At 36.9% G+C, this 13,959-nt stretch overlaps 1 protein-coding gene across 3 annotated transcripts in view; it reads right to left on the bottom strand.

The window, feature by feature from the left end:
- Nucleotides 1-13,959, bottom strand: part of UBAP2 (ubiquitin associated protein 2) — a 137,741-nt gene that overhangs the window by 68,176 nt on the left and 55,606 nt on the right. For all 3 annotated transcript variants that reach the window (XM_037151589.2, XM_053656165.1, XM_053656166.1), the window contains exons 5-6: nt 10,774-10,927; nt 7,606-7,683 (exon numbers count right to left, since the gene is read on the bottom strand). In XM_037151589.2, coding sequence (XP_037007484.2) covers nt 7,606-7,683; nt 10,774-10,927 — 232 coding nt within the window. The remainder of the gene's footprint in view (nt 1-7,605; nt 7,684-10,773; nt 10,928-13,959) is intronic.

Here is a 13,959-nt window from a genome sequence, read left to right as displayed (position 1 = left end):
GTCCAAAATACCTTAAGGAAAGAAGTCTTAAAATTATTTTCTAAAATACACTGATGTAGACTAGAAAGAACAGCACCTATACACTATTCTCTATAGAACAGTTAATTCCTCTCTGCTTATCTCTTTCCTGCTTTTCAGAATAATGGTTTAAAGAACAATTTTATTGCTGCCTCCTCTATATCGTCAAACAAATGGCCAATGCCAACAGAGGCCCACTCCTTCCAATGGATTTTTACTACCCTGGAGTTGTGTTTCAGAAAAGTCCTAGGAAAGCTCAGTGGGACTGCTAACATCCAGGAGCCTCTCTTTTCACCACGGACAATCTATCAAACAGCCTGCTAACAAACATACTCACCTGATATCTAGCATTTCAGCCTTAACCCAATTCCTTGGCCAAATTCTCTACTTCAATTCCAATACCCAAACATCTTATAAAAGATTTACTCTATAGGAATAATCTTTCCAGTGGTTCAGCTTGAATCTGGCTCCTTCCCTCTCTTGTATAAACTCATCTAGAGAGGCCAATTGATCCAGCAAAGAATGAAGACAAAAAACAATTTGGTCTCAACCGCTGATTTCGTATCAAGCTATTGTTAAAGATCTTGACTACAACAATTAAGTTCCCATTTTCACCTACCAAGTGCAAATGAACCATATCTTCTGATTGTCTGCATGCTGCTCCTATTCACTGTTAATTTACCAATGAGAAAATTAAGTGAACAACCAGCACAGAGTCCAAGAAAAAACAGAAGTAAAACAAAGCCTTCACCTTTGACATTTAGGAGTTTTAAAAAATTTTATGGTGATTTTAACTTAGTCTGTTAAGTTCTCTCCTTCTTTTAGTTTTATCTGCCTAAATAAAAGCAAAGTAAACATATCAACTCTATCTCAAGTTACTGACACTAGTCAACCCAACTCCCATTTATATTCATGTTCTCCAGCTCACTGGCTACCCAGTAGGACAGGTTTTTATACCAATCCCATTTGTAACAAGAATCAGTCTTTCATCAGCCTTTAATTTTTAAATATGTTCCTAAGCAACTAATACAAGTACTGTCACTCAATCCTTACTCTCAAAGGGACAAACTGAGGGGTGCGGTAGTGGAATTCACCCATGAAGACCCTTTCTCTAAGAAACCCATTAAGGCCAGAAGGATCTCAAGGATCAAATACCCTGGGAATGAAAAACCTTTCCCTCATAAGACACCCCAGTTCTTATGTATTCCTGAAACCTTAAAACAAAGAAATTCCACAGCAATTTCTTCTAACTGGAATAGGGCATTAAGGATTAATTAGGCACATGATATTGGTATTATACTGTGAGTGCCCTGACCTAAGAGGCATAATAAAATTTAGTCGCCAATAACAACCATTCTACTCTTTTTGCTACCTTCTGTTTTCTTTCTCTTCCAAGGTAGGCACTTTGAGGTCTAAGGCCTAAAAACCAAGGAGTATGAATGCCATTCATCTTCCTTACCATCTTCCTATCCTTAGTGTGACAACAGTAAATTTGGAATTTTCTTTATAAAAACATGTGCCTAAATACACACAATAGTAAGCAGTTTCAGCTCCTGGAACACAGAATTATACTTACTTTTTACTAATTAGTACATGACATATGACAAAGAACTTTACCCAGAACACTCCAAATCTCATGGATTTTCAACATGGTCTTCAACTAACCTCAAGATTAAGTCAGTATAATTCAGGAACACTTCTAGTTAAGCAGTGGATACTTAATACCAGGTACACAATACAATTTGATAGCCAAGTACCTTTGAATAGTCAACATTTCTAAAGTTCCAAAGGTTTTCAGACCAAAAACAAAGTTTAGTTTTCAAAAAGCAAAGACCAGAACACTGAAGCCAGCCCAGCATGACTGCCACTCTTCTTTAAAGAGGCTGTCACTTTCTCTCAAAATACATAATTCACAAGATTCCTTTCCACAAACTTTAATTATAGAAAAATAGTTACAAGTGTCACACTGATTCTTGGTCCCCTAAACAAATAGCAAACATTCAGGGAAAGGTAGAGAAAAACTAGGGATATAGGGAACTTGATTTTATTTAATTTCAAAAATATGTACTACAGTACATTTTTTTTCTAATTTTTTTTTTTAGATTTTATTTATTTATCTTTAGAGGGGAAGGAGAGAAGGAGAGAAACATCAGTGTATGGTTGTCTCTAGTGCATTCCCTGCAGGGAACTGGCCTGCAGGGAACCTGCCTGCAACCCAGGCATGTGCCCTGACTGGGAATCGAACCGTGATTCTCTGGTTCACAGGCCCATGCTCAATCCACTGAGCTACACCAGCCAGGGCTTTACAGTACATATTTTTAAATATTTATTTATTTTTAGAGGGAAGGGAAGGAGAGAGGGAGGGAAACATCAATGTGTGGTTGTGTCTCATGTGGCCCCCACTGGGGACCTGGCCCATAACCCAGGTATGTGCCCTGACTGGGAATCAAACCAGCAACCCTTTGGTTCACAGGCCCATCCTCAATCCACTGAGCCACACCAGTCAGGGCACAGTACATATTTTTGATGCTATTAAACACACTGTTATATTATAATATGCATGGTCTTTTGTATAACATAGATGATCACATCTGTATAATAGAGATGATCACATCTTAACACACATTATAAAAAAATTATAGGTTAGCATATTAAAGCCATGCTGTTTCAAAATATTTTTAAGCCAACACCATGCTCATAAGGCAAAAACTGAGCAGGAAAAGCATAACTTACTGAAGTTTTATCAACTCTAAGGGGAAGAAAGGTTGTTGCACTTACTTATGTTCATTGGTTGTTTCTTGTACATGCCCTTGATCCCGTGACCAGGAATCAACCACAACCCTGGCACTTCAGGATGATGCTCTAACCAACAAAACTACCTGGCCAGGGACTAAAGTACATACTTTTTAAAGCATGTACTTGTTTTTTAAATACACTTTAAAATTTGTCTACTACCCAAGAGATCAAAATTAACTAGAAAGAGATAGATCAACTGTTTAAAGGCTAATTCAATAAACTACAATAGTAAATTTGGACATTAAATAACTGCCAACCCAACTTGTGGGAAGGAATATGTTACATAAAAAAAGAACATTTATTCTTTTGATTATGAAAGTGATGGAAACTATTAGTCTTGAACCATTATTCACTTACTATCAAACTGGACTTTACTAATAGTCACTGAGCAAAAAAAATTGTGGTTTTGTGCATACTGAGTACTATATAAATATTTTTCCCCCTCTCTTCCCCCCCTCTTGTCCTGTACTAACTTTGGATACTGACTGATTCAAAGAAATCTCCCAACACTGGCTAATACCCTACAATGGCCTGTTTAAATACATTTAAATATAGGTGTTATGATATAAAAATTGTATCTCCGTAAATTAGTTTATATGTGGGGGAGGGTGGATGATTTTTTTTTTTAAGTCTAACTGGGTTTATAAAGAGTCAATCTGAGTTCTTTACCTATCACTTTACATCTTTTCTTAAAAGTAAACAATCTTGAATTAGGGATCTTTATGCAAGCCCGTGTCATCCCTATATGAGATTTTACTTGGTTTTGCTCCTATGAACCCAGTTTCTCATAAACTATTCAATAGTCCCCAATGGACTTTGTTTCAGGACTACCCACTAGTTAAGTCCTTCCAGTTTTCATAACAGAAAGCTATCTACCTCCACCTCTAATATTAAGAAGTTTGTCATCTTTGAGAAAGGAAGGTGGCAACAAGGCAGATAACCACCTACTACCCACTATGACTCCCTAAAGAACCCCAGTTCCAGAATAAGAGAACTACTGGGCTGGCCAAAAAGTTCATTCGGTTTCCCTGCAAGTTACTCTACTAGTGCTTAGTTGTCTTTAACTTCATTGAAAACAGTTTTGTTAGATTATATTGGGACAGCTATCATGTCAATGTACATTTAAAAACATCAAAATTGGTGAATTTTTGTACAGCCATTTTGATACTGAAGATAGAAGAAAATAACACATTTTCAGCATATTATGCTTTATTATTTCAAGAAAGGAAAAACAACTGAAACACACACAAAAAAGGATTTGTGTAGTGCATGGAGAAGGTACTGTGACTGCTCAAACATGTCAAATGTGGTTTGCAAAGTTTCATGCTGTAGATTTCTCATTGGACACTGCTCCAAGGTCAAGTAGACAGACCAGTTGAGGTTGACAGCAAACGAATCGAGACATTAATTGAGAACAACCTCAACAACCATGAGGAAGATAGCCAACATACTCAAAATACCCAAATCAATAAAATTATTGGTGAAAATGAAAAATGTGTCTTTTACTTTATGGAAAAAGCTAAACAGACTTTTTGGCCAATCCAATAGTTCGAACTTGAGCAAATAATCTGGTCCCCTCTGTAATCTGTAAAATGGAAATCACAACAATCCTCAATGGATTTTTACTGACAAATTAAAGGAAAATCCATGTAAATTACTAGCAAAATGCCTACCATACAGTCAAACACTCACAATAAATGTTATCAATCTATTATCTGTTCCATTATGGCCAACTCACAGAGAGAAAAACACTCCAGAATTAGGTAATTCTAACAATGTAGGTAAATACCATAAAAACTTATTTTACCAAAAATAAAGTGGTAGCAGGCCTAGCTACAGCCCTCAATATTTGAGAGACAAAGTAAGGTCCAACACTTCTGAGCAAACTATTCTTGTCACAAAGAAAACTGCAATGTGAAATTACATGTTGCAGCACTGAAATCTTTAAAAAACTAAAAAATAAAAACCTAGATATGGCCCTAACCAGTATAGCTCAGCTGGTGGGGTGTCATTACACAAAGCAAAAGGTCACCAATTCAATTCCCAGTCAGGGCAAATGCCTGGGTTGCAGGCCAGGTCCCTGGTGGGGGGTGTGGGAGAGGCAACTACATATTGATGTTTCTCTACCTCTCTTCCTCTTTCCCTTCCCCTCTCTCTAAACATAAATTTTTTTAAAATATTTTTTAAATAAAAGAATTTCAATTACACTAATTCTAAACCCACCAATACATAAACTCATTAAAAAAATTAAAAGGAAGACATAAAAGTACCTTCTGGTGTGATACAATATATTGTACAATACTCAACAAATACCATCTACGCTTACCTAAAAAACTGAGGATAAATCACAGTAAATGAGGGCTAGAAAAATAAGCTAAATGACACCACAAGAAACAAAAACACAAATGTACAATGTAAAACAAGACATCCTGTAGAACAAACGACATGGTTCTGACAACAAATCAATGTAAACAGAAAAAAGTGGAAGTACAAAGACGGGGAAGAATTACTCTAAAGAGAATCAAAATATGTAATGTACACATCTTGTCTGGATCCTGATTCAAAGAAATTAATTATGAAAAGACATTTTATAAATAATCAGGGAAATTTACGTATGGTTTGAGTATTGGATAACAAAAATTTACTATGACTTTTTTTTAGATGTGAAAATAGAATTATGGTTACATATGAAACTGTCTACAATTTTCATAGTAATTAGGGGTAAGTGACCCCAAAATATATATTTGATACTTTCAAATATTTCTGCAGAGAAAATAAGAAAGAAATGACAATGACAAAGTAAATATGGCTAAAATCCTTAAGCACTGTTGAATAAGAGTGAGGGGACACAGGGATCACTTAACTACTCCATTTTTGTCTGTAAAAATTGGGCATAATAAAAAAAGGCAAGAAAGCAGAATTATAATTAAAATATATTTGATAATTCTAATCTTATTTTGACTGCACTTGGCAAATTAGTACAAGGGAAACAGATTGGTTGCTTCCCGCATGCCTCCAAATGAGGACCTGGCTCACAACCCAGGCGTACATATGCCTGGATAGGGAATCAAACCAGTGACCTTTAGGTTCTCAGGCCGGCGCTCAATTCACTGAGACACTTCAGTCCGGGCTAGTTTTGTCCGGAATCATTTGCCTTTGGCCCACAGAGTGGAAGTTTAGTAAAGTACTGTAGGATGAGTGAACAGCAACAGGAACTGACAGCACGGTACTACCTGAATAAATGCTACACTTAATATTTCTGAAAAAGTCTGCCACTATAAAATGCTCATTTGGAGAAGAGTCACAACCACATTGGATAATGAATAAAATATGTCAATTCAGGTAGCTCATTCACTGAATGAAAACAGGGTCTGTACATTATTGTATCATATGCTTGTAATCTGGAGAAAATTCGGTCACAACTTTAAGATATATGAAACTAAGATATACAAAACTATACTGCTTTTTTTTTTAACAAACAGTAAGACTTTATTCATTTATTTTTGGAAAGAAAGGAAGGATGGGAAAAGAGAGGGGAATAAACACTGATGTGAGAGAGAAACATCAATCAGTTGCCTCTCATACACCCCCCAGCCAAGGATTAAACCTATAACCCAAGTGTGTGCCCCAAACAGGAACAGAACTGGCAACTTTTCTTTCACTCAGCAAGACAACACCCAACCAACTTAGCCACCCTGGGCAGGGCTGAAACTACATTCTTTTTTTAAAAAATATTTTATTTATTTATCTTTAGACGGGACGGGAAGGAGAGAGGAAGAGAAATATCAATGTATGATTGCCTCTTGTGTGTCCCCTGCTGGGAACTGGCCTGCAACCCAGGCATGTGCCCTGACTGGGAATCGAGCCGCAATACTCTAGTTCGCAGGCCCGCACTCAGTCCACTGAGCCACCCTGGGAAGGGCTGAAACTACATTCTTAGAGTGGCTTAGTGACATCTCAAATTATAAATGTTAAGAAATGATCACTAACAGGAAATGGTTAAGGAGAAGGGATAATCAATGGGAAAGTAACTTTAATTTAAAACCAGTGGGTAAAACACATTTTTTCCACAAAATTTTTAAAAAACTGATTTGGGGGGGAGGGGAGAGAGAAAGAGAAAAATGTCCATTTGTTGTTCTACTTATTTATACATTCATTGGTTGATTCTTCTAAGTGCCTGCCTGGGGACTGAACCCAGAAAAATGGCATATCAGGATGACACTCCAGGCAACTGAGCTACCTGGCCAGTGCTAAAATATATTTCTTTTCTTTTTTAAAGATTTTATTTATTTATTTTTTGACAAAGGGGAAGGGTGGGAGAAAGTGAAGGAGAGAAACATCAACATGTGAGAGAAACACCTATCCTTGCCTCTCATATATGCTCCACTCAGGATTCCAGGCTACAACCCAGGAATGTACCCTCACCAGGAATTGAACTGGTGATGTTTGGCTTTGCAGGATGACACCTGACCAACTGAGCCATACCAGTCGGGGCTAAAATACATTTCTTAAAGTCCAACATAAAGGAACTAATAATAACATTTGGTCAGAACTTTAAATTTTAAATCATTCATATAAAGGGTCTTCATAGCTCATTTGAAAATAACCAAAAGTTTCCTCAAAACTGCATAATCCCAACACTTCATTAATGTACACATCAGCAAACAAATCAAAAGATTTCAGAAGACGCGCCGTTCTTTTAAAACACTGCCATGTCTCAGTGTCTTGCACAGCAAACAGCCTGCCACCTTTTTCTGATCACAAGCATCTCCTTCCCCCTTATTGTCTTACCTCTGCCACGGGCTCGCTTGCCACGGTCTGAAGGCTTGTCTCCTTGACTGCAATCAATTCCATTCTCTTCACCTCTAACTAAGAAAGTAAAAAGCACCTCTTATACATAACCATACCAGACAGCTATTAAAGGCAAGAACAAAAAGTCTTTTTTTAGAAGGCTAAAATTGAACCAAAAGGTTCAATAAGAGGAAAAAGCAAAACCAAACAAAAGTGGCTCAAAAACTGAGTGGCAGCACATTTCCTTATTAATTCACAGGTGAAAATTCTAAAAGTAAATTTAAATGACATACCATTTTCTTTTTTCTCTTTGGACTTGCCCTCCCCTAAAGTAAGATTCCCTTCAAAAAGCCACTTTTGTTGTTCAACTGTGTAATACACAACACATTTCCTCACTGGTTAGGTGTAAGGTCTGCAAAGGCATACATAACAAAATGACACCACCAAGGAAATATTAAATTATTGAAGAAATTAATGTTAGAGACAGGTTTTTACTGGGTACTGTCCAGAAGATGCCAACATAGTCTTTTCTCCTCATATATGTAGCAGCATTAATGATTCTATACAATACAGAAATTTTATAAGGGACACTGGCACAGCTTGTCTCTTTCAGGGACTAACTAACTCCTGTGAGTTGTCAGTGAGGCCTTTCTAGGTAATTATTCCACTTAACATTGCCACACCCCCTCTCTGTACTCCCCATCTCTCTGCTTTTGTTTTTCCCCACAGCATAATTTCTACAAAACACCATTAAAATATATTAATACAAAATGTTACTTTTCTTTATTTTTAATATATTTTATTGAATATGCCATTATAGTTGTTCTATTCTGCCCTTCATTCCCCTCCACCCTGCACACCCCTCCTCCACCCATGGCCCCCCCTTTAGTTTATGACCATGTGTCTCAAGTTCTTTAGATTCTATATTTCCCATACTATTCTTGCCCTCTCCCCTATCTATTTTCTCCCCACCATCTATGCTGCTTATTTTCTGTACCTTCTCCCCCTTCTCCTTCTCCCACTCCCCTGTTGATAACCCTCCATGAGATCTTCATTTCTATGGTTCACTCTTGATCTACCAGTCCTCTTAGTTTGCTTTTGTTTTAGGTGTGGTTGTTAATAACTGTGAATTTGCTGTCCTTTCACTATTCATATTTTTTATCTTCTTTTTCTTAGGTAAGTCCCTTTAACATTTCATATAATAAGGGCTTGGTGATGATGAACTCCTTGAATTTGACCTTATCTGAGAAGCACTTTATCTGTCCTTCCATTCTAAATGAAGGCTTTGCTGGATAGAGCAATCTTGGATGTAGATCTTTGGATTTCATGACTTAGAATACTTCTTTCCAGCCCCTTCTTGCCTGTAAGGTCTCTTTTGAGAAATCCGCTCACAGTCTGATGGGAACTCTTTTGTAGGTGACTGCCCCCTTATCTCTTGCTGCTTCTAGGATTCTCTCTTTCATTTTAATCTTGGCTAATATAATGATGATGTGCCTTGGTGTGTTCCTTCTTGGGTCCAACTTCTTTGGGACTCTGAGCTTCCTGGATTTCCTGGAAGTCTATTTCCTTTGCCAGATTGGGAAAATTCTCCTTTATTATTTGTTCAAATAAGTTTTCCACTCGTGGCTGTTCCTCTTCCCTTTCTGATACCCCTATAATTCGGATGTTGGAACATTTAAAGGTGTCCTGGAGGTTCCTAAGCCTCTCCTCATTTTTTTGAATTCTTGTTTCTTCATCCTTTTCTGTTTGGTCATTTTTTCCCTCTTTCTGGTCCACTCCTTTGATTTGAGTCTCAGTTTCCTTTCCATTACTATTGGTTGCCTGTGCATTTCCATTCATTTCAATTAGTTTCGCCTTCATATGTTCCTCTAATTTGTGACTATAATCAACCAGCTCTGTGAGCATCCTGATGACCAGTGTTTTGAACTGTGCATCTGAAAGTTTGGCTATTTCTTCATCACTTAGATTTATTGGCTCTGGAGCTCTGAGTTGTTCTTAAGCCATGTTTTGATCTGTTCATGCCTGTTATTTACAAGGAGGTGTTCACCAGGGCGGGGCCACCCAGGTCACTGGTTTGTGACACTGTATGTGAGGGCGGGGTCAGAGAGGGAAAATGGTGGTCCCCTTTGCCACTTTCCGACACTGGGGCCTGCACGGTCTGTCTCACTGCTTTGCTCCTTCACCAGTTTATCTACACTCGAATGTGTGACTGTCGTCAGCCCTCAGTGAGTCCACCACCTTGTGCCCTCAGTGGGTCCACACGGTACTCCACACCTGAGATCCGCCTACAGCTGCTGGCACCTCTGGGTTGTGCGCCCTGGTCAGTCCAGTGGATGTTTCCTGCCCAACCCCGTTCTGCTGCTGGCTCTGCCCCTCTTACAGGTTTGGGCGTGCTTTTGTTGCTAAAACTTTGTTGTTCTAAAACTTTGTTGTTTTTAAACTTGGTTGTGCAAGAAGGCGCAGTGCTTCCACCTACGCCTCCATCTTGGCGGAAGTGCCAAAATGTTACTTTTCGATCTTATTGTTACATCTCATTCTACCTCCATTAAAAGGTAAGTTTTAAGGGGACAAAGATTTCTATATTATTCATTGCTGTATGCCTGTAAGAGTACTGATTACATACTAGGTACACAATAAATATCTGTGGAATAACCTAGAAAGTCTCCAAGGTGACATGTTAAATATTTACATTTTATTTATTCACAATTTAGATACTTTGGTATGTCTATACAGCAGGTTGTTGCTTTCAGTTAATGATGCCAAAACCTGAGTTGAATGTTAAGCACAAAGAAAACCTTCCCTATTCAACAACTTTCCACTTAATTTAACCTTTGCCCATACCATGAGTATCCACAAGTGGGAAAGAATACACAGCTTCATCTATCAGTCAGTGAAAATCCTCTTTTAAAATTGGAGGATGCGCTTTAGTCACAACAGCAGGCAGTCTTAATACACATGACTACCTACCTACAGCCCAGGTTAGCACTGATATGAAACTGCATCAGTTACTAAGTTAACTGAGTTCATTAGAATCCAAGTGTCAAGTGTAATAACAAATGATACATTGAGGAAGTGCACTTGTGGGCATTTGTTGACCTACTCTTTCAGAGTTTCAACGTGTACAAAAATTTTCGTCATAAAGAGTTGAGGAGGAAGGTCCATACTTACATTCTCTCCCACGGCTGCCACCTCTTCCTTTGCGGTTGCTGTTTCCACGCCCACGACTCACTTCTCTTTCACTCCTCTTCTCTCTATTCTCTTTGTTTTCTGAACTTTCTTTTCCAAAATTCTTCTTCTTCCCCCCTACAGTCTCCCATGAAGTCTACCAAAGATAAGAGTTGGTATTCAGAGTTGCTACTCAAAGTGTGTACAATGATGAAGAGTGTGTGCAGTTATATCTTCCAAACCTAATTACTCATGTCTTGCAGCTTGCTTGCCTACCATTTTAATTCTTTTCACATATTTCTACTTTCCGATGATAAATAAGGCAAACCTCTTGCTAAGTTTCTTTGCTATACAGAGCACAAAAGATGACAGTGACTAGTTGAGTTGACAATATAAGTACATGTTGTCCTACCAGAAAGACTTTTCCTATGATGATGAGAATAAAGTAAATGTGATTTCCCCAAGTTCCCACTCTATGCCACTCAGTAGTAGGATTTAAACCTATTAAAAACATAGATGCTTAAAGATTATAAAGTCACACAGTATGATGCCCTAAAATCTCAGACATACAACTTTCCCTATTCAGTTATCCAAAGTGACCATCAAAAAATTTTAACAGTAAGTAAATAAAATTTGGGGTTAAAGTTAAGTACCCAAAATTGAAAACTCAAAAACCTGTTCTAATGAAGTCAAATTATTTCTATAACCTCTTCTTCCCCACTTCTCTGGAATAGTGATACCAAACCAAATCATACCAAATACAGGTTGGAGAAACAAAAGTAGATTTACAGTTGTGAAAATACAAAACAGAGTTTATTCTTGTAGTATTATTTATTAATTATTATATTATCATCCATATGAACTGTAAACCCACTTTAAAAATTGCTAAGAAAAAAATGAGACACTATGTTCTTATCAATGTAACTGTATTCTTGTGAATGTAAGTATTAAGATTTCAATCACAGTGTGTTACTGAGCAATTGCAAAACCAGACAATTTGCTTCCATTTACTTTCCCATAATCTAACTTACACAACTATTTTAGGCATTAAAAAAACCTGAAGAAAATTACTAACAATGTATATCCAAATAAACATAAGCACTAGAAATTTAACTAAAATTAGAAATATAGTGGAATTCTTTCTATAACAATGGGAGCTAGATTTAAAATATTTTTAAATGAAAAATTTTTGATATCTATAACCCTATGATGAACTCATATATTTAGTTACATATAAAATAATGGGATGTTAAGATATACAAATCAAAACAAATTAATTTCCACACCTATAAAGTTTGATAAAGATTTAAAAAATCAACACCCAATAGTTAGAGCAGAATAATCAGGTATTTTAGTCCTAGTTAAATATGCATCTTTTCAAACCTTCTTGGAAGTCTACCTCCCAATGGTATCCAAATTTCAATTAGTTCTCAGCCTTTGACCCAGAAATTCTATGTCTAAGCCTTTATTCAGAGGAAATAATCTGATAATTGTGTACAGACAATAATGAGCAGAATGAAAGAAGGGAGGGGACAGGAATTCCCCAAATATCTTGCTAAGAAACTATCTACTCTAGAATATCCATATAGGAAATTGTACATAGCCATTTTAGAGTTATCCAGGTGTACAAAGAAAGAGATCCATGATGTAAGTGATGCAAGCTTTCAGCAAATAATATATAAAATAGAATTACATTTTTTAGTTCAAATAAAAGCCTGTGTACATATTAAAGAAAGTTAGAAGTAGTTATTTTAGTAAGTATGTTTAATTGGATTTAACCTTTTATCTCTCTGCATTGTTTTAATTTTAAAAAAAGCAATAAAGTTTATTTATTCCAGCAAAAAATTCCAGTATATAAACTCAATTATGTTCACTAATATAAATAAACAAGACAACTATGTAGGATAGAATCTTGTTGTCTTAGGATAACAAAGAGGTCCTAGAGTATTAAAACACAGTAGAGTTGGCAAAAGGTACATATATGTACAATTTAAAATATCTATACACTGCCAGACTCAATCATTATAAAGGGACAGACTTTCTACGTAAAACATCTGAAAGAGAAAAGCATCATACTCCATTTCATTCAGCAAAGGATACCCTGAAGCAAATCTTGGTTTCTGGATTCTGCATAACCTAACAAGAACTTTGTAGGGAAAGTAGGAAAGGAACCTTTATAGGGCAACTGGTTTTACACCACAGTAAATGCTAAAATATTGCACATTTGTACAAGCATGCGCACAGGCTTTCAAAGTGAAACAATTACAGATTTTCAACAGAACTGTCAATCTTTGTCATCTGCACTAGGCTACTTGTACAATAGGAGGACAGAAGAAACTCTAATAGCAATGGTTCTCCCAAACAACACATTTAGTAATTAGAAAAACAGCTTTCCAGGCCAGATCATTCAAAATCATTTTCCTGCCCCTTCATAATTGCCAGAAACGACATGTGTTGTTTGTATTAAATTAACAACAACAAAAAAATACATTAATGCAAGGGACTGACACTTCAGAAGTATTTTGTCACTCAAACAAGTAGCACTGTGATGAAACAGAAACTTTAGTACTTATGATCATATTCAATGTTTTCCTTTGTGACAGCAACTACACATGAGAAAGACAAACTCATCTTTAAAAATATCATAGAATTCCACTTGATGTTTATGTTGCAAAGTAATAATTATGTTCCAGAAGACCTTGGCACAAAGTAAAAGCCAACAGGACAAGATTTGCTGCTGGTTGCCATGTTGTAGACAACCAACCAAGTAACAGATATGCAAGTAATACGAAAGAAAAGCTGTACCACAGAATAATCGTAAACAAAACAGGGTCTCTCAAAGACTTTCCTTATGCTACTGCATTTCCCCCAAATCCTCTTAACTCCAATCAAGCATACATTTTATGTGCCTAGATTTAAGCACTAATTTACTATTTTTTAATCTTTGAAGAAAACAAGCCTCATCTGGCTACCACTGTGTGATTTCTAGGTTCAAGAGTTAAGAAGAGTCCTGGCTGATGTGACTCACTGGACTGAGCACCAGCCTGCAAACAAGGGGTTGCCAGTTCAATTCCCAGTCTGAGCATATGCCTGGGTTGCAGGCCAGGTCCCCAACTGGGGGCAAATGAAAGACAAGAGATTGATGTATCTCTCACACTTAAGTTTCTAACACTTTCTCCCTCCCATCCC

The sequence above is a fragment of the Artibeus jamaicensis genome, unplaced genomic scaffold, assembly GCF_021234435.1.
Source record: "Artibeus jamaicensis isolate MK-2021 breed Jamaican fruit bat unplaced genomic scaffold, CSHL_Jam_final scaffold_1964, whole genome shotgun sequence".
NCBI classification, from domain to species: domain Eukaryota; kingdom Metazoa; phylum Chordata; class Mammalia; order Chiroptera; family Phyllostomidae; genus Artibeus; species Artibeus jamaicensis.
This window is presented reverse-complemented; position numbering and strand designations above follow the sequence as displayed.